Source organism: Dermacentor variabilis, chromosome 2 (assembly GCF_050947875.1).
Source record: "Dermacentor variabilis isolate Ectoservices chromosome 2, ASM5094787v1, whole genome shotgun sequence".
NCBI lineage: Eukaryota > Metazoa > Arthropoda > Arachnida > Ixodida > Ixodidae > Dermacentor > Dermacentor variabilis.
The window spans coordinates 66541252-66562726 of NC_134569.1; the positions used below are offsets into that span (position 1 = coordinate 66541252).

At 48.2% G+C, this 21475-nt stretch overlaps 1 protein-coding gene across 1 annotated transcript in view; it reads right to left on the reverse strand.

Moving 5' to 3' along the window:
- The window catches only part of LOC142572023 (polypeptide N-acetylgalactosaminyltransferase 1-like), a 54494-nt gene that overhangs the window by 25920 nt on the left and 7099 nt on the right, over window positions 1-21475 (reverse strand). Inside the window, exon 3 of the mRNA XM_075680818.1 lies at window positions 2942-3122. Within this exon, the coding sequence (XP_075536933.1) occupies window positions 2942-3122 (181 nt within the window). The remainder of the gene's footprint in view (window positions 1-2941; window positions 3123-21475) is intronic.

The following is a 21475-nucleotide window of genomic DNA, read 5'->3' on the forward strand; positions in this document are numbered from 1 at the left end:
TACTCGGCGAGAACACGACCAGTGACCGACAGACAGGTCGCAGACCGACCCGGGCCAAATCATGGGATGGTAGGCAAAGAAAGCTTCGCTATACAATAAAAGATTCCTAATTACTACAGCGCAAACAGCAAAGACGAAAGGGAGACACGAAACGAGAGAGCCGGTCCTGTTGTTTCGTGTATCTCCTTCGACTTCGTTGCTTACGTTATAGAAATTATGAATCTATACCGACTGTAGCCCCGGTTCGCCGTTCCTCCTAAATAAAAAGTTCATCTCCCCCTTCATCCCCGATTCCATGCACGCACAAAGCAGGGCGTAATGCACAGCGCATCCTTTTCCTTCTTTATAGCCTCCCTGTTTCCCACGGTATAGTGTAGGTTCGCGACTGCAATTTCATGCTTCACTTTCTTCGATCTCCAAAAAAGCAATACGAAAGAGTCAGTTTTATGCGCGGCCAAACCAAGGCTGCGTGAAAATTTGTTTCCTTTTTCGTCGTGTTCTGTATGGCTATGCATAGTCCTCGGATTGCGTGGCGAACAAAAAATAGGCATACACACAACTTGGCGGCTTTAGCGTTTTGCTTGCATGCAGCTCCTAACAGTGCGGCCACCGGAACAGTGAGCGCAGCGGGAATTTAATAAGATATATAAGCAGATTACCTCCCGGCACGTCAGGCTCTACACTGCAATGTAACGCTCGAGCTACCACGGGGCACGCGCGAATCGGTTCACAGGCTGCCGCCGTGCGCCAAGACCGTAGCTCAAGGAGGTGGAATCTTTTTTTCCTGGCCGATACCGCTGCATTAGGAAGGAACAGCTCCCACGGAATTATAAACTCTCTATGTTACGTTGCGGCATCGAATTCTGCGGCAGTAGTGGTCTGAGAACAGCTTGCCAACGAGCCTGTCGCTCCTGCGGTAAGAGCAACATCTAAAAGTTTTTCGTCGTCCATCGCTGTCGCAGGCTTACATGCGAGGCTTAATGTCGCGAAACTGCATAGGAGAAGCCGTATGGAGGGCTGTGAATTAATTCATTCTGACCAGCCGACGTTCTTCGTCGTGCACTCAAAGCACGGTACACGAGCGTTCTTCCATTCCGCCCCCATCGAATTGCAGCAGCCGCGGCCGGGTGTCGAACCCGCGACGTCGTGCTTAGCAGCGCGACGCCACAGCCAGCACGGTGAGTGATGGTCAGAGTTGAAAGAGCATACGGCATGACCAATAAAAAAATTCAAACGCGCACGTTAGCCGCCGTAGGCAGTGAATTTCGCAAGACAGTTCCCGATTACCAGAACAAAGCAAAACTGCATATTTCAATTTGACTCCACCTTTTATTTACTCGCTTGCGCTGCAGTAAATTAAAAAAGAAAAAAAGAAAGAAAGGAGAAAACTAAAACACAAGCAAAACAGACAAAAAATTAATGCCCTTCCACTCTGTGTAGAAGGATGACCAGCGAAGCTGTGTATGTGGCGAACTGCATCTCCGCTGCGGGTCGACCCGGCATTGCACTATCTTCGGCATTTTTTTCTACACGCGGACACGATACTGGGGAAAGTATCACTTAACAGCTCCACTGTAAAAACAAACCGTGTCAACATTCAAGGCACAAAGCGGAGCGTCTAAGCGGACAAGCGGATTTTCAAAGCGACGAGGCGGCGAGCGCCCGCGCCTGTTCAGACCGGCCGCGTTGTCTGGCTATCCGCGCCGCCGGGAAGGCGGGGCATTTCGCAATTTCTTTAGCAATTTCAGGGACGTGCCGCCATCTCGCGGCACTTTGGGTTTGTGCGCGCACTTTCGATATTCTTTTCTTCGTGGGTCGGCGCGCTCCCGTCCGCTATCTACTTCTGCAAAAAGATGAGCTCAGACGAAGAAGACGAGATCGCTGGCATTTTACTCGCCACTTGTCTAGTCGATTTTCAAGATTTGTTACAGCGCAACACAAGACAAGGACAAAAGAAGGTATAAAGCGAAGACACGGCGCCGTATCATCGTTGTATACCTTCTTTTGTCCTTGTCTTGTGTTGCGCTGTAACAAACCTTACTATGAATCCCAACCAAGTGGCCCAACTTGCCGTTTTGACGCTTTTGAATAACAGAAGCGAAAAGCCCAGAGAAAGACATTCGTTTACATTCCTTCACCAGCGCTTCCGCAGTGTCGGGTTCTAATTGGCTGCGGCCAAAGCGGCCAACTTATCCGCGCGGAAAAAATCAATCCGGGCGCGATCCGGCCAAGCGGCCGCGTATTTCCGCAAAGCGGAAAATCCGCGGCCGCTTGGGCGGATCCGCTTGTCCGCTTGTCCGCTCCGCCTTCGGTGTGAACGTGCCTTCACAGCCACTTTCGCTATGTGTACAGCGTGAAACACGCATGCAGGCGATGGTTCATTCGTGCTACCAACACCGCCGACAAGCAGGCGACGTTATTACAGCGCATGCGGGTGACTCGTAGCATGAGTCAAGGAATGCCTCATATAGCGAAAAGCTTCGGTCTAATTTTGACCACGCGTTCCCGATGGAACGTCTCACGCAGACCAAGAATTCCGCACAATTATTACAGGATGTCACTGTAATTCGCAACTATTCAATATAAATTCCACAAGGTATCCGTAACAGTAATACGGGAAACAAGTAGAATTATTGGATGGTACACACAGCGTTTAAGGTATACGGCTTGTAGGGCAAGATTTCGCCACACGGAATGCTCGCGCATTCTCTACGCGGTAGGGAACCGAGCCCGAAACCAGGCACTTCGTGGCAGAACGGCACGTTCTTCCGGTCACACTGGCATGGCATGTCGACGTGTCGCGCGCCCATCCTCCAAGGTAACCGCACGTGGTTCGTATCGCACATTGAGCCATATACACAACGAACGCGCCAAGAAGCGGGCAGATTACATACAGCCCGTAGCTGCGCACACGAGAGCAGCCTCCCGGGAAGGTGCTCACCAGTGGTCGGTGGCCTCGCAGTGCGAGTCAAGGAAGACGAGCACGTCGCCCGACGCAGTCCGGGCACCCGTCAGCCGGGCGCGGATCAGGCCCTGGCGCTTGGGCAGCGTGATGAGCTTCACGAAGCCAGGACGGAAGTGGCGCCGGATGAACCGCTCCAGGCGGCCGTTGGCCATCTCGTCTGCGAAGGAGAGAAAACGGCGGGTCACCTCTGCGGTTTACTGATTTGCGTTATCCTAAGACAGGAACGTGATCAGGTGCAAGAGTGATCCCAGACCTGACAAAGGATTCTGCTCGATCGGCTCGGCGTTCAGCCATCAGTTAACATATATACACGCAATTTATTACGCAATTAACGTGCGAGGAAACGTCAGGTACAGGTAAAAGAAAACATCAAATTAAGTACAATTTTGGTGAAGATTACGAAAATCAAATGAACACAGTATCAAAAATGTGTGTGGAAAATTCATGTATTAGACAACTTCAATTCAACGCTGAGCGCATGTCAAACAATATAAAGTACTCTACAATGTAGCAAACCAAAACTAGACAATTTCAACAACAGTACAATGCTCACAGAATGAAACGTGACAGAGAAACTTTAAGTATGCCGCACCACATATATGAAATTACTCGAGAGTGTACTATGTAATGCCGCTAACGAATCTTGTGCCTATAACCGTGATACGGAGTTGATGCAAGTGCACGAGCCAAAACTGCGGCGATGTCACACGAACTGCAGACGATGAAACGAAAGCATGCGCATTAGTTAGCCCTAAATTGACGCGTTTCATTCTGCGAGTATTATATATATATATATATATATATATATATATATATATATATATATATATATATATATATATATATATATATATATATATATATATATATATGTATCAAACAACTTCAAACACAAACGTTACTGTCAAACGTTAACATCTCGTACCACATCTATGCGAGGGTGCGATTCTACAACTGTAAAATTCCACCATACCGTAGAATTTGCCGTCTATTGTCAACATGGAGAGTACGGTCTCTGCGATTGACTCAAAACGCAGTCATGGCGGAATTGAACAGCATGGCGAAATTTGACAAGTGCGCTCTACATCGTGCCTTCACACTATTGGGAAGAGTACTAGCGCTCTGTTTGGGGGAGTAGAAACACTCGGCTTGGAAGAGTAGAAGTACTCGGTTTGAAGAAGTAGAAGCACTCGGTCTGGGGGGAGTACTATTACCCTTGTGGAGAGAGTGTTAGCGCTCTGCGGAAGAGTACTAGCACTCCCTGGAGGTGGAGTAATAAAACTCTGTCAGGAGGAGTTATTCTACTCTCTCTCAAAGAGGGTCGATCTACTCTCGAAAAGAGAGTGAAATATGGGACAAGCAGATTCGCCCCCGAAGAGAGCGCCCGGAACTCTCTTTGTTTTTAAGAGTGCAGAGCAGCGCTCCGAGAGTCATGACGTGCGAACTGCTGCTGCCTTGCATTCGAAGTGTTAATTTAAGAGAGCGGCAACAACTCTCCCGGAGTCCACAACGGCCATAAAGCGTCGTCAGACAACAATCTGTTTGCCTCGTCTCGTCATCTCCGGTGAGGCGGCGGCGGCAAGTGAATGGATTGTTCGTTTCACTTCTTACTATTTCCTCTTCCGGTATCAATAACGAAAAGTTGAAGCGGAAAGATAAAGGGGAAAAAAGGGGCTAGCAATTAAGAGCGCCGGAGACATCATGCAGGTGACCGCGAAGTGACAAAAAAAGAAAAGAAAGAAAGCCAAAGCCAAAGGCAAGCGCTATAGCACTATACATCAGTTTTCGTTTGTCCATTCTTTCTGAGCAACGTCGCGGCTGAATACTCCCCATTCACAAACGAACCCATCAGGAACGGCTCGCCACGGCAGCTGGACCTCGTGTTGTCGATGCGTCACGCACGAGCGTGTCGGACACATACGATCCGTCTGCTCATCACCTGGCCACCTGTCGCGTCACACAATCGGTACAGTGTACAATGGGCTTCCGAGTATAGCACCGGAAGTTCTCCGCGGCGTGCCGCTCACTGGCTTTACTTTTCATACTCTTTTCTCCTTTCTTTCTTTCTTTTTTGTCATGTCCAAATGGTTTCACGTTCACGGCCGACCTCCGGCGCTCTGAGCCCAACTTGAATAACAAGAGACGGGGCGCTTCGCTTCGCATGACATTCGTCTAACAACAGCAACGTAGTACATCGACTTCTTCCCGCTTCTCGAAAGCGAGATACGGCCTCATTTTGAACGTCCTAGCCAGCTTAAAGACATGCGTCGAAGGTACTCGATCCTCGTTAGCCGCCGGTGAAAGAATAGGCAAGTGACGCCTGCCAGTGCCACGCTCATCAAGCGAAATGAATTTGCGCGAAAACATTTCGGCCCCCATACGCGTAATGGAGATTGTCTGTGTGCGTGCGTGTGTGCGTGCGTGTGTGTTTGCGCGTGTGTTTTCCCGTAACCCTTGCAGTCAATTATTAAGTTGTGCATGTACTCTGAGCCGGTGATTCAAGTATTCTTATGCAAAACCGCAGCATTACTGACTGCACAATAAAAAAATATATTTAATTACTCTAATTAGAATGACTGGGGCTCCATAAAATGCAGAAAACAGCATCATGACACATTGTATTTCTTGTAATGGAGTGTCGAGTACCTGGGAATAAAGCTGTGTAAATCTGACATATATATCGACAGTCCATCATAATTGGCGACTGAAAAGCATATTTTTGTTTAAAAAATAATCAAAAATGAGAAGATCATCCGAATTCGACATTAGCGCCGACTGAATCTCGCAAAATTCTGCTATATGCAAATAAGTGGAAGAGGAAGGAAATGCGCAAATATGCAGCACCGAACACATTCTCGGGAGCTGCGAAAATATCGGTTATGTAAAAAGGAAACGCGACGTATGTAAATCGAAGCCAGCCGTTACAATGGAAACGTGGCCGTTTACCTTGATTAAGTCGAATGTTTCGTGAGTAAACGTGGTTGGCGGATGGGCGAATTTTACACGGAGGTAGACAGTGTTAACAAATTAGATTTATCGGAAATGCATGCCTAAGCGAGAAGGCCGCCATGCAGCCTGTCTGGTTCAATTAGCGAAAAGCTTCCCGGTTTGCTGAAGCTCGCGATTCATTGATTTCATGCCGGTGGAGTTGGTTCCTTCTTTTTTTTTTGTTAATTGTACAAAATTGTTCTGCTTACTTCATAATCTGCAGCGTCTTCACAAAATCGAATGGACGGAGCAAAGCTCCTTGCTTTTCGGCAAAGGGTTGTGTTTTTTTTCTTATCGCAAATTGAAACTTGCCCTTCGGCAACACACGAAGTATATGTATGGTAACAATACAAAAGCAATGCTTTTGTGCGGCACTTCGACAGATGGGTGTCGTTGATGGTGATTTGTTAACACATGAACCGTATCCAACCGTGAGAGAGGTTGCCAGACGTCGAGATGTGAAATGACTAGCAATAATGTCAATATTTGCGAAACAACAACAACAAGGCAATTACTGTGGAATTACAAGCACTGATACTATGAGCACGTGAGTCGATACCTCACCATTGTATATATGTAAGCCGACTAAGTCAGGGAAGCGCGAACCAAAAAAAAAAAAAAAAACTGCGATCGATTCATGGTGCCTTCAGCGGAAAGCCGACTGATGAAAATGAACAACGCGCCGAAGCAGGTGTGGCTTGATTCTCGGACGCGCCGGCATTTTTAATGCGTTGCGTATCCGCCGAATAGAGCTTGTGCCAGCTGTGCGATACTAACATGTGTCGCCTGCCTGTATTCCTCATTGCAAGGTCGAATTTGATTCATTTAATATAATTACGATAATTTATTTTATTTTCTCTTTCTTTATTATTTTCTTCTGTATAAGGACTCCTTGTCTGTATTCAGATACGTAAACGAGTGTGTTTATATAACGCGCTCATAACACGGACATTTCGCGCCATATGAGAACGTATCCTTCTATATAAAGCCAGATACTGTAAGTTACCTTGTTCACGTTGTGTCCATGCGTACTTTTTATTCTTTCGTTGCTCTGCGTACTTTTTATCCTTTCGTTGCTCTGTTTGGTATCTTTTGCTTTTCATGACCAATGTATCCGTAGGCGAAAACGAGCAGCCGTCATCACTCTCGCATGACTACGTCTGGTTTCTTCATTTCAATTAAACGAAAAAGGCACGATCTACGAGTACGTTATGAAGGCGAGATCCACTTGCAACTTATGACGTGGCTTCAACACACTTTCGCAGAGCACAGTCTCTGGTATCAGTTATACATTTCGTGATACTGCGTCAGTGCTTATAAATTTCAAGCGATGCTTCAACCATCGAATTTCGTTTCTACAGTTGCTAATATATCAGTTTAAATGTGGTTACTATATTAAGGTACAATCGTTCCCTTGCCTCGCAAATGCCACAAGAGAGAAACCGTCCAGCGAAATAGGCGAGCAAACGCGAAACAGCTTTTGTTAGCTTTGAATGTAATTTCATTTCGGACAAACACTGTCCAGGAGGCCGGGCCTAACGGCGGCATATATACCTGCCTGACGAACACGCCGAGAGCATCGGCTATACGACCGTCTACGGGACACGGAGTTTGTGCAAACCCTGGTCACGTGGCCTGACAGCTTTAATCTGCAGTAGCTTTTGCGACCAGGACCTAGACACAAGTAATCCAACATATTAGAAGGACCGCGCATTAACAGAGCACAAATTTGCATTTCTCGTCGAACCAGCGTGCCGTAAACTTTTGTGGCCTACTGCAGCTCTTCCTATAGTTTCAAAGCGTGCACCACAGGGCCGAATGTTGGCGGCCAAGGTTAATTCGGTGAAGTCGAACAAATGCGTTAAAAATAATACACCCGGAAGTGCACTACGTTGCGGAAAGCCCCCAATGTATGCATGCAGCAAACTGCATCCGAGGTGCGCGAATAGTGCCAAAATTCCTGCGCAACAACGTCGCAGCCCGCAGGACGCCAAACCAACAAGGCCGCCTTAGGCAAATCGAGTTTCCATACTTCAGCATCTGTAGGAGTTGCTTGCTGGGCTGGTTGGAACACGGTTATACGAGGAGAATGCCGGCAAACTTGAAAAGGGAAAAAATCGTTGTTGGTCCAGCCACCTTCCTGTCGCTTCCCCTATGTCTGCTTCTCGATTTTTTCCCTTTTTCAAGTTTGCTGGCATTTTCCTCGTTCGGCATCTAAACGAGGCGCGACCGCTTGCACAGTATAGCCTATAAACAGTAACCGCTGCCAATAGTAAGTACCGCAGCAATCGGGCTGCATATAAAGCTCGCGCGAATGGCGCCTTGCCAGCCAACTCGTTCAAATGAGAGCCGCAGTGTACGAAGCGAATATTCCTGACGAGAGACGCAAGCCTAACATTTCACGTTAATTAAACGCCAAATACTACATTCGGCACTGATAATGAGGCTGCGCCTATACATCCAGGCCGTAGTTTGCATATTCAATTAAACTGCATATTTTCGCGCCCCTATTTTAGGTGCCTACCACTTATGCGTCGCTGACGAAAACTGCGGCCAAGACTCTACTGTGCCCCGGCGTTCCACAGCACATGAAGCCGGGTGGACACCGGCATCACTCCGCCATCTTGCCAGCTCTGATTGCTTGACAGAGGGGCAACGCCCTCTGTGTTTCGCTTAAAACGCAAAAATGTGAAATTGGACAACACGGGGTGCTATTTTGCACATTCGCCATGGTGTTGAATTCGCCATCTTGTGAGCTGCGACTGGCTGATGAAGAGGGTTGCTGCGGCAACTCTGATTGGCTCAAAATGTCGCTGTTACAGAACAGCGCCAATGGCGAATTTTGACAGCTCCCAGAACATCACCGCCAGCAACAAAGCGTTAATCGACAGGCGCACGCCTCAACGGAATTCCACACATGCGCCTGTCAAAGGCAGACACCGGGCGTGCGCTAAATGTGAAGCTTTCTTTGTTTTCCTTTTCACGTTTCATTACACCGAACTTCCGGAAAGCAGCAACAAAAGCATTCGCGATACCACGAGATCTTTGTGGAAACAACAGGAACGAACGCATGCATGCGGACGTGTGGATCTCTCCCCGCGTCTCTCCTTCCACGTAGCGAAGGCGCCAGCCTTAAACGAGAAAGCAAACTTTAAATAACAAGAAGAAGAAAAAAACGTAATCGCAAACAAAGGACACAAATACGTCACGAGAGACGGAACTAAACGCGAAACAACGTCACGTCTGGAACACGACACTGGAGAGGGGAAGGGGGGGGGGGAGTGCACGACGTTTGCGCAGAGTGCGAAGGCGCGGAGCACTCGGCTCGGATAAAAATGCTTGGCATCGCAAACGCGCCTTCGCAGCAAGGAATTAACGCACAGACACGTCGCGTCCCGCACCGAGAGAAGTGCGGCGGGGCGCGCTAGCTTAATTCGCGAACCACACAACAGACCGCTGCCGAGCCGTGCCGACACATTCCTCGTAGCGAAGGAACCGCAACAATTGCTGCCGCAGCCGCGCGAGAATTCGTTTCACCCGTGAAATTCGTGAGAGGAACGGCGACGAGACGGCGAGTGCCTTTCACCCGCGTTTATACGGGACCATCTAATCACCGCGCTTGGAATTCTCCTGGCGGGCACGAGATGAGTGAAAAGAAAAGAGAGAGAGAGAAAAAGGACAACAAAGAAGTCACGACTCTCGGGTATATTTTCCTTCATTTTGTTCGGGCGAACAGCGTCAAAGGAAGCGGCGGGCGAGCTCGACAACAGCGTCCGCGTCAGCGATTCTCGAAACGCAGCCTCTCCAAAGCGTCGTAAACGTCGATCACGCTCTTCGCAGACGCACGTATCACGAACGCAGAGGAAACGCGTTACCTTTACTTTATGGCTGGAACCAGCCACGCACGCGTGCGCTCGCAGCGAGCAAACTAGCGCTGCTATAGGTCGCGTCGACTTCGAACGAAGGACACTCAGCATACGCGTTCGGTTATGTTTGTATATTTGCCCTCGCGTTGCCCCACTGAAATATGCAAGAAGAATAGGGAGAACAGTGAAGGCTGGAGGAGGGAGAAGGAGCTGAGGTATTACTTTGCTCGACGTTTCGTCAGCAAAGGAGTCGCTGAGAACGAGGAACGTGCGCGGGAATTATAGTGAGAAAAGAAAGCACGATTCAATGTTATTTATAGCATTTGTGATAGTGGACACACTAAATGAAAGTAAATGTAAATATCGCGACAACGGCGGACAATCGAACCCACAAGATCTGAATGGTGCGGTGCTGAAAGGATAGGCTCCGTTCTATATACACTTCCGTGGGCATCCGTGTACCATGACTGCGTTTACAGAAACGCGAACGGGAAAACGTTAATCGCAACGCTCCTTCCGTTATACAATTATGAAACAGTAATCAAAAGAAAGAAAGAAAAAGCGGTCATTAGCGGTCACTATAGCGGTCATTAACACTTGCTAGGTCACCCTGTAAGCGCATCGTTAACGCGAGTATAACCATACATGCAGGCGGACCTGCACCAACTGCAAGAACACATGGCACGACACGACTGAAAGACGACTGCTTGTATTGTCGGGGCCTGCTTGAATTCCATGGCACAGATGCACACTCGTAGGCGAAAGCTTACCGCGTGTCTTTATGCTACTGCACCCGCGCAGTGTGCTATATGCACAGCTATACATATTATCATTACTTCACGAAATATATGTTATGGCCATAGCACACATCACTTGTCATTGTCATATTTTAGTACGTATATATTTTACGCATTTATAGCAATTGATTTTGTGCCCCTTTATAGTCATGTTACATCCGTGATTTTATGAACCACTGTTAACTCATTTCATCATGTGTTTGGCGCTCTTTGGCCAAGACTGGCCCTTGCGCCGTAAAATCACAATCAATCAATCAATCAATCAATACTTGGCTATACGAGGTGATTTTGACTCTTGACAATGGTCGTGACCAGCCACCTCTTTTATGTACCTCCCAACATCATGCCACCTCTCCAGATGTCCCTATTACTACGTAATGCAGGAGACGTGGAATTTCGCAAATGCGCTTGCGTATAATTTGGCCCCGCGCAATCCATCTTGCGCTAGAAGTGGACTACAGAATGTACCTAATATAACACGGTACGCGCTCTAAAGCGCACATAAAGCGCCAGTACACAAGCGGGTGCCACCAATCTTGCCGAGCGCACTTTATCCCTGTTCGCACGAGCACCTCAAATTCTTAACAGTGCTCTGAGCGTCAGATTCTGAGTGCGTGAACTTACGGAGGTCTGCTACCGTTATTTCGCAAACTTAAATCAATTGTAGGCACGCTAAGCGAATGGCGCAGTGATTCGGGCTACGATATACGGCTCACGGATTAAGCTACATCCGATATTCCAATCACAGCAAAATAAGGGCTATACGCCAAAACACCCGTCTATACGCTGGGCGGAAATTCGATACCTCACCCACAATCATACGGATATTATCAAATCAGTCCGGGCACTACTTAGCGAACGTCCTTCGTAATCGCAACAGCGGAATTAAGCCCCACGGTGCATCAGAGAAGGAGAAACGAAAAGCAAGAGGAAACCTGCACTGCGGACAGAAGCGAGTTCGGACGGAGACCGTGAATCAAGCGGCAACGCGCCCTTGGCGAAACTTGTTCGCTCCCAAGAGAAGCAACGGCGGTGCGCGCACAAAGAAGAAAACTAACGATAAAAATGAATGCGGAGGCGAGTCGGTCGACACAGCGGTAAATTAGCGCCTGCGGTGCAGAAGCGCAGAGGATACCGTAAGCGGAAATTGTGCCGGCCATACAGACAGGCACCTCCGTTGCCATTTCTCTCACGCTAATTATTCCCCGGCTCCACAGACGCGGCCAGACTGAATGGAAGGACCTGCCAGCGCGTGAAACAAGAAGAAAAAAAAAATCAGAGCTCGACCGGGATAACGTCGACAAGCAGAAGAGAAAAACTACATCAAGTGACAATGTAATCGTCGTCATACCTTGGCCGTGCTGCTCTGCACGCTCTCGCTTTTCAATTTTCTTTTTCCACTCGCCAAGGAGCTCCCCAAACTGGCTCGGCGGTGCTTACTGAGCGGTGAGCGACAACGCGAGGCAGTTTGTTGCTCGCTATTCAAATGAAGAGCAATTTACCCTGACGACATAGGTCACTGTAACACGGCTAGCCAAACTGCAAGCGCAGAGAAAACTCATAAAAAGACACTTTGATTCAAGACACCATAAGGGTTGGGCAAGCGCTGGTTAGCTCGCTTGCGCACACCGAATCGAAAAAAAAAGTTGAACAACACATTTTCCATGAAGAAATGACATATAACTTGTATATGACTTCTGAATCAGGTGCAGCGACAGCAACGTATCCGCTTAACTATTTAAACCACTTCGCCTACACAAACCGATAACCGGTGACAGACTCCAATTACATCACGTTGAAGCAATTTGGCAAACCTCTAACCTCATCAATATACGCAGCTAACCCGAGAAAGGGACTTTGACAATCAGACCATGATTTAGCATTTACGGCGAAACTTTAATTTTTGACGCGACTGCGCGCGAACGGAATTATGCACGTAATCGCGAAAGTGCACTACCTCCGCTCTTTGCCTCAACCGAAGAGAAAGTGAGCTAAATGTAATCACGAAGGATGGGCACGTGATCCGCACACCAACAGCACGACAGGACGACATTACATCGCGTGATAAACTGTGGTAGTGTCAGGTGGTTGAGGCATAATAACGTCTTGCATTCGCTGGGCAGACGATGCGTGGCCTCCGAGATCTCCCGCTCACATTTCGCGAAGGTACACCGGTGCGGTCTCGAAGACCATGGACGCAGACACGTAGTGTACAAGACGACCACTGCGCGCGCTGCCATCAGACACGTCCTGACAACATGAAACGAGCTGACAGCACAACTATAATGTTGCGATTCCCGCGGCATCGACAAACTGGAGCATCTGATTGCATACTACAACATCTTGAAGCGCATAACCTGGCGGAAAACACTCTTCCTTTCCTGTTTTGACATCGCTGTCGTAAAAGCCTTCGTTATTTTTTAGTAGCGTTGCCAGCAGCCCCGCGAAATGCTTCATCTTCTGAGAGGGCCACATTTTGAACAGTTGTCATTGCGAGTACAACTCGTCCAGGAAGTGCTATGGCTTGTAAGTGACACTGAGGACAGCGAAGACACTGACAGCACCGGCACAGCTCGACAAGGTGCAAAAGAGACGAAACTGGAGTGGAAGTTTGGACACGTTGGTATTCATAAGGACGACTGAAAAAGTGCGAACTAGGCACAGACATTAAAAAAAAAAAAAAAAACTCACGCACACAGGCACTAAACTTGCAACTTTTGATTCTTGCGGCCGTTTTTATGTATGTGTCCATTTCGCCCTTTTTGATCATCCTTACAAAACTGGAAGAAGTGTTATGCAGAGCGCAAAGCCGAACAAAGAGCTAACGTTTCTTGACGCAAATGTTCTTGCACTTGAATGCGTCGAGGAACTGTTTCACTGCATGACGCCTATACTGAAAAGGCGCCACTTCCTTTTTTTATCCAAAGAACATTTCGCTGCAGATTAGTTTTTCAAGTTTTTCGAGTATTCTTTAATTATATATCAATGGAACGTGTATTCTGCATTTCCTTTGACATCAGCTATCTTACAAGTTCAATATTTTGTTTGTGCTTACGTGAAATTTTTTTCCAATATTTGTATTCTTAAACTTCCGTCGCTTCAATTTGTTACGCTACACTATACTACGCTGTAACGTTACCTGCGGCGGCAAATAACTTATTACACTCTGAAAGACCGCCGTTCTTCCCGCGTTAACGAAAGAGTCCATCGTAACTCATTTTGTGAGCGAGTAACCGCTTGTCTCGTATTTTCTCGCGCACCCAAATGGCGTACGTTTACTCCGCGTGCGCCAGTCACAGTTAATGTAACTCCAGATGGCGGGTTCCGACCGCTCGCGCTAAATATAGGACAAGCGGTTACTCCCACACAAAGGAATCGCTAACCCTTTATCTTTCTAGTGTAGAAGACAGGATCGCCTTTTAGTTCTAGTCAGGACAAAGTTTAATCCCGTCGTAGTCGTCGCCGCTTCCCTCCTTCCCACCGCCATCCACTGGAGAGAGTGGCAAAGACGCGGTTCGAAGGGGGGGGAGGGTCACATTGTTCGTTTTCTCGACGCTCAACGCACCTGTTCTCGCCAGGTCAGCGTAGCTAAGAGGCAACATTGGGCTAGGCCAAATCTTTGGTAAGGTGAGCTCCTGGTCTGCAACGAAACAACAGCTCGGACGTTTACGCTGAATGAGACAATCACGGTGTCTGCACTCTAGGAACCTTTCACCCCTCCCATCCTTTCGCAGACGTCCAAAAATAAAGGGGGGGGGGGGGGTGCGCGACGTTGCACGTCGCCATCCAAAGAGGAGAGACTTTTGCGCAAACCCAACCTGACGCAAAAGGAGGCCGCCTGCGCGCGTTCGCGACGCAATTCTCTGCGGCGCCTGTAACGGCATCCCACTTCAAACGGACTCCCATGCAAAAAAATTAAAGGCAGGCGCGGTTAGTGACGTCGTCCGGTGACATTGCCGCCGCTCCCGCACAAAAGCCAGACGAGAAAGGCGCAGACAACAGGGGAGAACAAAAAAATAATAGAAGAGAGATAATGAAGGCCCACGGGTGCAATGGCGTAACGCGCGCGGCGCGCAGCTGCAGGTATATAGTGTGCGACATCTACGCTCGAGTCAAGGCCACGGACTCAACGGGCCCGCTTAGCATTCCGGGCACGAGGAGGACTGGTGGCCGAGCGCAGCCTCTCTTTTGTTTTTTTCTTCTTCTTTCTTCTGCTTTTTTTTTTTCATGGAGACAGCATACAATGTTGTGCAATGAGGCAAAAGGGATTCCGCACGGCACTCGAAAAGCTTGTCCGACGCTGGAACGCATTCCAGACGAACGGGGCCGGACATGCACGAGTCGATGTACAGAGCGACCGCTTTACACCATTCCCGACTTCGCGAGCGCGATCGATTAACGACGCCGGCACAAAAAACGCGCCGCCATGACGTCAGCAAACGCAGCAGCACCGTAGACTATAGCGAAGGTCTTAGCGACGCGAACTGCACACTGCGCATATGCAGTAGATCCCCTATATCGACGCGATGGAGGTACCATCAGCACCCCCCCAGATTGAAATGCCAACAAAAAATAACTGATCAGAACGCCAGTTACGCGTATAATGACGTGCAAAGTGCCAAGTACGATCGCTCTACAGCGTAGCCGCTTTCTAAGCATGGAGTAGTCCGACGTGGTGCGTTTTGGGGTCTGAATTGTTACAGATGAAGGTGAACCTGGATACGGAATGACGCGGCAGTAGTACTTTCGGAATTGTTCGCGTTTTAACGCGATAGCGTTAAGGAGCTCGTGTCGCAGAAAAGCCGGTGTCGTCGGCGTCGGCGTCCGCGGCGTTGGCCGTGAGCGATAAATCACGGCAGGCACTTCATAAATAAAAAGCAACTTCCAAGATGGGCTGGGTGGGAATCGAACCAGGGTCTCCGGAGTCTGAGACGGAGACGTTACCACTGAGCCACGAGTTCGATGCTTCAAAGCGGTACAAAAGCGCCTCTAGTGAACGCGGTGTTGCCTTAGATACGCGGTGTTTCTAAGGCTCAGGCGTGCGTCGCTTGCTCAGGCGCACATTTCGTTGTCGCGCCGAACGCTGCGTTGCTCGACGCTCACCGCGTCCGATGCGTTGCGCGTAGTCGCTGCGCCGTAGCCCATTGTCTTACACCCCTTGGCGGGTCGACGGGAACGCTGTCGCGTTCCACTCTTGAAGGCGAAGCTTAAGCGTCCTCCAATTTTTAATTTACGCTGATAGGAAGTACCACTTTGGGGTCACAGAAGGCCTCGACGAATAAGCTCAACCATCGCTGTGTTATAAATTAATCGCGCCGATGCTTCCCGACAGCTACTATACAAAGAAGTCATTCTGGTGATCGGCCGTTGCACGACCACACTGGCTCATTTCAAGGCGGCTACTTACACAGACTACATTAGGTAGGCCATTTTAACAGCAGCTCTCAAACGCCAATAGAAGACTATTAACGCGGGAGCTCTCTAAGGCGGCATGGCACACGAAACATATTTAGGGCGCATTCCCGGCGCGTTATGCCCACGCCGAAATCACGGCTGCCTGACGTCACGCCCCGCCTGTAGTATATACAGGCTTGGCGAACAGACATCTCACTGTGCAGAACAGCTAGAAGAACCCAAAATCATAAAGGTATACACGGCCATCCACTTGTTGGTATACAGACGAGACTTACGAAGGTGACATGCGCATGCACGAGGGAAGCTATTATACCCAAAGCTACATAATATATATGTATATATATCCCGACGGAACGGCATACTCATTAAGAACTTAAGAAAAAGACAACAACGGTGTTCGATTACTGTTTGATCAACGTACAGCAACAATATGTATATGTGAGGGAGTGCGCGTGGCGGCATCTCCATCAGCCGCCATTTCATTTACTCTCACTCGCTACCGCGCAGAATACGCGGTATTTGTCAAACTGACAGCAACTGTCGAAGCAGCATAGGTAAAGGGTTCCGCTAGAACAGCGCCCAGCTGTTGGGATCGATCTTTTGAATTCATCGACGAAGTTCTTTCAAACTGAAAGCGCGCAAGTGATGCAGCCTGACAGCTTGCAATTTTCATTTCCGGATGGCAAACGTCTATATCATATTTGCTGAGCATAAACGCTCAGCAAATACTGCGTTTTTCTGGTAATAGGCAATGCATATAACATGGCAGCCATTACGAGCTTCCGGCTCCGCAAACACATTGAGATTTGCGTCAGTTTATGAGAGAGACCAGTCACCGCGCCATGGATTTGGACACCTGACCCACCGGGGTTGCTTAGTGGCCTTGGCGTTACGCTGCTAAGCACGAGGTCGCGGGATCAAATCCCGGCAGCGGCGGCCGCATATCGACGAGCGCGAAATGCAAAAAAAAAAAAAAAGAGCGCACGTGTACCGTGCATTGGGCCCACGTTAAAGAACCCCAGGTAGACAAAATTAATCCGGAGTCCCCCACTACGGCATGTCTCATAATCAGATTATGGTTTTGGCACGTAAAACCCCAGAAATTATATATAATTATTAATATAGTTATTATTATATGATTCAACACTATCTACTCGCCCAGAGTGCGAGAACTATAACCCGTTAGATTCGTTACCAGCATTGTTCCATTTATGAGCGATCACCTGCTGGTTGGTACTGTCAACGCGCCGCAACAGACTTTGCGATTGAAAACGGCAAAGCGAATTCGTATGGACAAAGAACTGTAATGCTATTGGCCGAACAAACGCTCGACATACAAGTGACCTTTATCACATTTATCTTGTCTTTCTCTCTAACTCCTCCCCAGACAAAACTCTCTAAGGGGGGAGAATTGCAGCTAAAGCGCGTGGCCATTTGCATGCATCACCGCTGTTGTACAACACAATCCCCAAGGTACCCTCGTCCCGCGTTGTTCTTTCTGTTGCTTATTGCACTGTGGCCGCCGTTGCTTCTTATTTTTTTATCTTCAAAGATATCATTTAAATACCCGAGTAGCGCTTCAAGCCACTTTGCGAGAGCCAGACAAATATATCCAGTCAGTTATTAACCCGGCACATATGCTCGAGTATTAGACCAATTCCAGCCGGTGCACGCAAGCGCTCAGCGTTCACCTGAAATGCGCGTCATCTCGCTACAAAAATCAAACATCACAGCAGCAAAACTACACCACTGCAAACCACACGGCATCACCACCAGGGCCTGCGGCACAAGTATATACTCTTAAAAAAGAAACAAGTATAATTGCTAACATACAGGGATCGCACAGAAAAAGTGACCCAAAGTTCAAAGACACTGGAAGGATTTCAAGGATGCCGAAGGCCAAAACTCAAGGAGGGAGAAACAAACCTTATTCGTACACATACGCTGACACATAGTGAAATCTCCTTCTTAGCTGCAATTTATTGTAGCTAAGCAACTGCTAAGTTGGACACAGGCTCCAAGCCTTTCAGGTTGAATTTCTAAGTTGACTTTTCCATTGTAATGATGTCGATCACCTTCTCGCATGATGGTTAGTAGTGTCTTACTTAAGCCAGAGACACTCCTCGCGGTAAAGCCAAATGGCTGAAACGTACTTTCTGGCAGGTATTCCTAGAACCTAGGGCTCGAAAATGGAGTCATAATGTCTGCGATGTGAACCAACTAGCAAAACAAATAAAACGGTGGCCCGCTTTGGTCACTTGATCTGGCTTCGTCTAGCTCTACGACGGCAACGGTGATTTAAACAAGCCTTTCGTTGGTGGCTGTGGCTCACAGATTTGCTCACTCAGCATGATTCAAAAAAATTGTAAGCCATATTAGTTAAATCCTTAAGATTGGCATTACACGGGAAAACATATCGCAGGTTGAACTGAGGTTAGTTGAATTTACGAACATCCACATCAATTATCGGTCCCTCGCGGTACTATAGGAGGACAGTGTAAATCTAGCAACGCATATGAAGTGTTAGTGAGCGAAGGAGTTAACACCAATTTACGAACATTTTTCTAAGAGTGTGGCCGTCAATGCGTTCTTTACTGGTGACCGCCACGCATCGCTCGCTTTCCCGTCGCTTTGAGAGGAGTTGCGCTCGCATCGATGTTGCATCCTGGCAGCTGAGAACTTGAGGCAAGACCAAGAACTGCGGGGGGCCTGGGAAATCACTTCATTCGAGGCCACTGATGGTGGTGAGCTTTATGCGGTCGGGCATCGAACCCCTTCCGACAGGTGAACACTCGTGTGAGTGAACACGTGAACACCCACCAACACCACACTAGGAAAAAAGAAAGAGAAAGCACGTTTCTGTTCAGCCCACTGTAGATGTGCTGGTTACAAGTCGACAACTCCTGAAACCAACAACGGTAGCAGTGCGCTCTGAGAAGGACTTATCGGAAGACTTGCCAGGCCAACACCAAACGGTAAACATCGGCAAAGCCTATGTCAAAGAAGGCGACGATAAGCTACCTACAGCGGTGTCAGACGACTCGCAAGAGCCTTTCGGAAGATTGCGAAGACGTGTTAAATGTGGAAGTGACAACAAGCGATAGAGAAACGATGCACGGCGAGTTTGGTCGTTACGCATCCACGCACGAGTGACGACCGCGACAATCTATACGTCATAGCTGGATGGCTGACGTATGTTACGTCTCTGAATCTCTTGGTAAGTGTTCTGAATCAGTAGTTGAAGGAGCCATGGGTTTTGTGGCTACCACGTACATATCTGCTTCACGCCCTCACTGCTAATGCGTCAACAAACACAGCCCTGTCTTTCCTCACCTCATCTGCCCACTCGTGCGTCTCCCGCCCGGCACATCATCCACGTCACATGATGTCCAAAAGCGGCCCCTTCGCAACTGCTCGGGTGCGCGCGCACACGCGGCTATTTTCTCAAAAAGCTAGTTGGCGTTGCTCCGATAGAATTGCTGCAGTGGCCTAATGCTTAGAGCACCGGGTTGCTGCGCTGAAGGACCAAGGTTTGATCACCCCCCCCCCCCCTCCAAGGGGGCACGCAATTCAAATTTATATGAGCTATTCAGCAAGGCAGCAGCAGTATAGTCCGGTGAGGGTTCGCAAAGAAAGCTTATCATTGAAAGAAAAAAAAGAAATACTCCAGAGGCGCCGTAGCGGAAGGCTGCATCTTTTATCGGTTCACGCGCGCTCTTGAATTTCACTTTCCCCAGTGTGCGGCTGCCGCGTCCTTGACCTCGGAACGCCATGCACTTCGGCAGTTCTAATTTGGAATAAATACCGCAGCATGGACGTTCCGAAACGAACTTTAGCGCGGGCTGTTTCACAACGTTGCCGTACTGCAACGGAGGCCACCACTGGCGCCAGCCAATTATACATGGGGTGTTTCAGCGAACACTTTCAAAAATCTTTAAACGCTGCCTGCCTTTAAAAGCTGTCGATATTGCATTCAATTATTTGTGCAAGTATCGTCCGCCGCTTCGAGTGGACCAGCTCATGAACCAGAATTGTGATATCTGCCACAGGCAGCTTTTAAAGATTTTTGAAAGTGTTCGCTGAAACACCCTGTATATAGTATAGCGCAATAACAGACTGCACGCGTGTCCTCGCGCAGTATGTCTCGCCACGTCACAGCGTCGTCGGATCGACCTCAAACACTGTCTCGGTGCCAGAGCATACATAGCTTACACTCAACGCCAATGTTGCCACAGGCCAGTGAAAAAAAAATAGTAGTGAATTTCTTGCTTTAGGAATGAAAAGGTTCTTTATCCAGGCGAAATAGGCTTTCTTTTTTAACGAATTTTTTTGCCAACGCCAACCCACTGCTTACTGTGCAACAAAATCTGATACATGCGAAGCAGCAACACAATACCAGCACTTCCAAAATGCTTGGCGCAGTGTATGGTTTGAAAAACCACTCGACGCACAAGGAATCTGGAACACCACAACTATTAAAAAAGACGCCCGGTTCCAAGATTGAAACCAGTTTAGAAGGGCCTCAAATGAACTTTGATACTTGATATCGGAATGGGTGGAAGGGAAGGGGGTAAACAAATGACCAACGGTAAGTCAGGTGCAGTGTTGCCAACTTTTTTCGAGCGTGTCCCTAAAGTGAGACAAAGGAGTCGCTAAATGTTCCCTAAAGTTTGTCCCATCGTCTCTAAACCTATCGAGTGAACTTTATGAAATGTAGGCGTTTTTTGAACACTACAATAAATATTAACATGGCGTAAAGCATCTACTAAAACATCTCAAGTTTGTCTATACTCGCGGACAACATTGTGTGGAAATGAAAGGAAAGCCACGGGGGGCGCGTGGCTGCTGCACATGTGTTACGGCGCCAAGTAGTCCGCCAGCATTTGACACGAATTTGGTAGCTCGGAACAAACGCTGAATCGACGCAGTTTCACGTGCGACGGTTTCGCGTTTGCCCCGAGGCGGAAGGGAAAAGCCGCAAAATAAGTACACTTTTACATTCAGCTGTGTGTTTTATCTTACTTAACTGTTGCTAATAAGGTGTTTATGTTTTCTCTTCCCCAGCTTAAACTAATATGGATGAAAACACGGGACTTCTTTCGGCAGCGCTCTCACTTGGGCGCGCTTTGCCTCCGTAGCTTTCCCTTCATTGCCACAGAAAGGTCAGGAGCGTAGAGTTTCTAAATAAATACCCTAGAGGGAAATGTGGCGCTAGCGTCTACGGGGGCCCTCCTGAGCGTTGCCTCAACTATGGCTAGTTCGCTATACCTCAACCTACATGGGAATGATGGAAAGTACAGGCTTCGGTTTGACTTCGATCTTTAGACTAGCGGCGTTTGCTTGCGGCGCAATAAACGAAGCTATACTCAAATATTATCGCGCAAAATCAAATTTTATTTCTGCGGCATCTTATATAATGCACAACACATTGCATAAACTTTGTA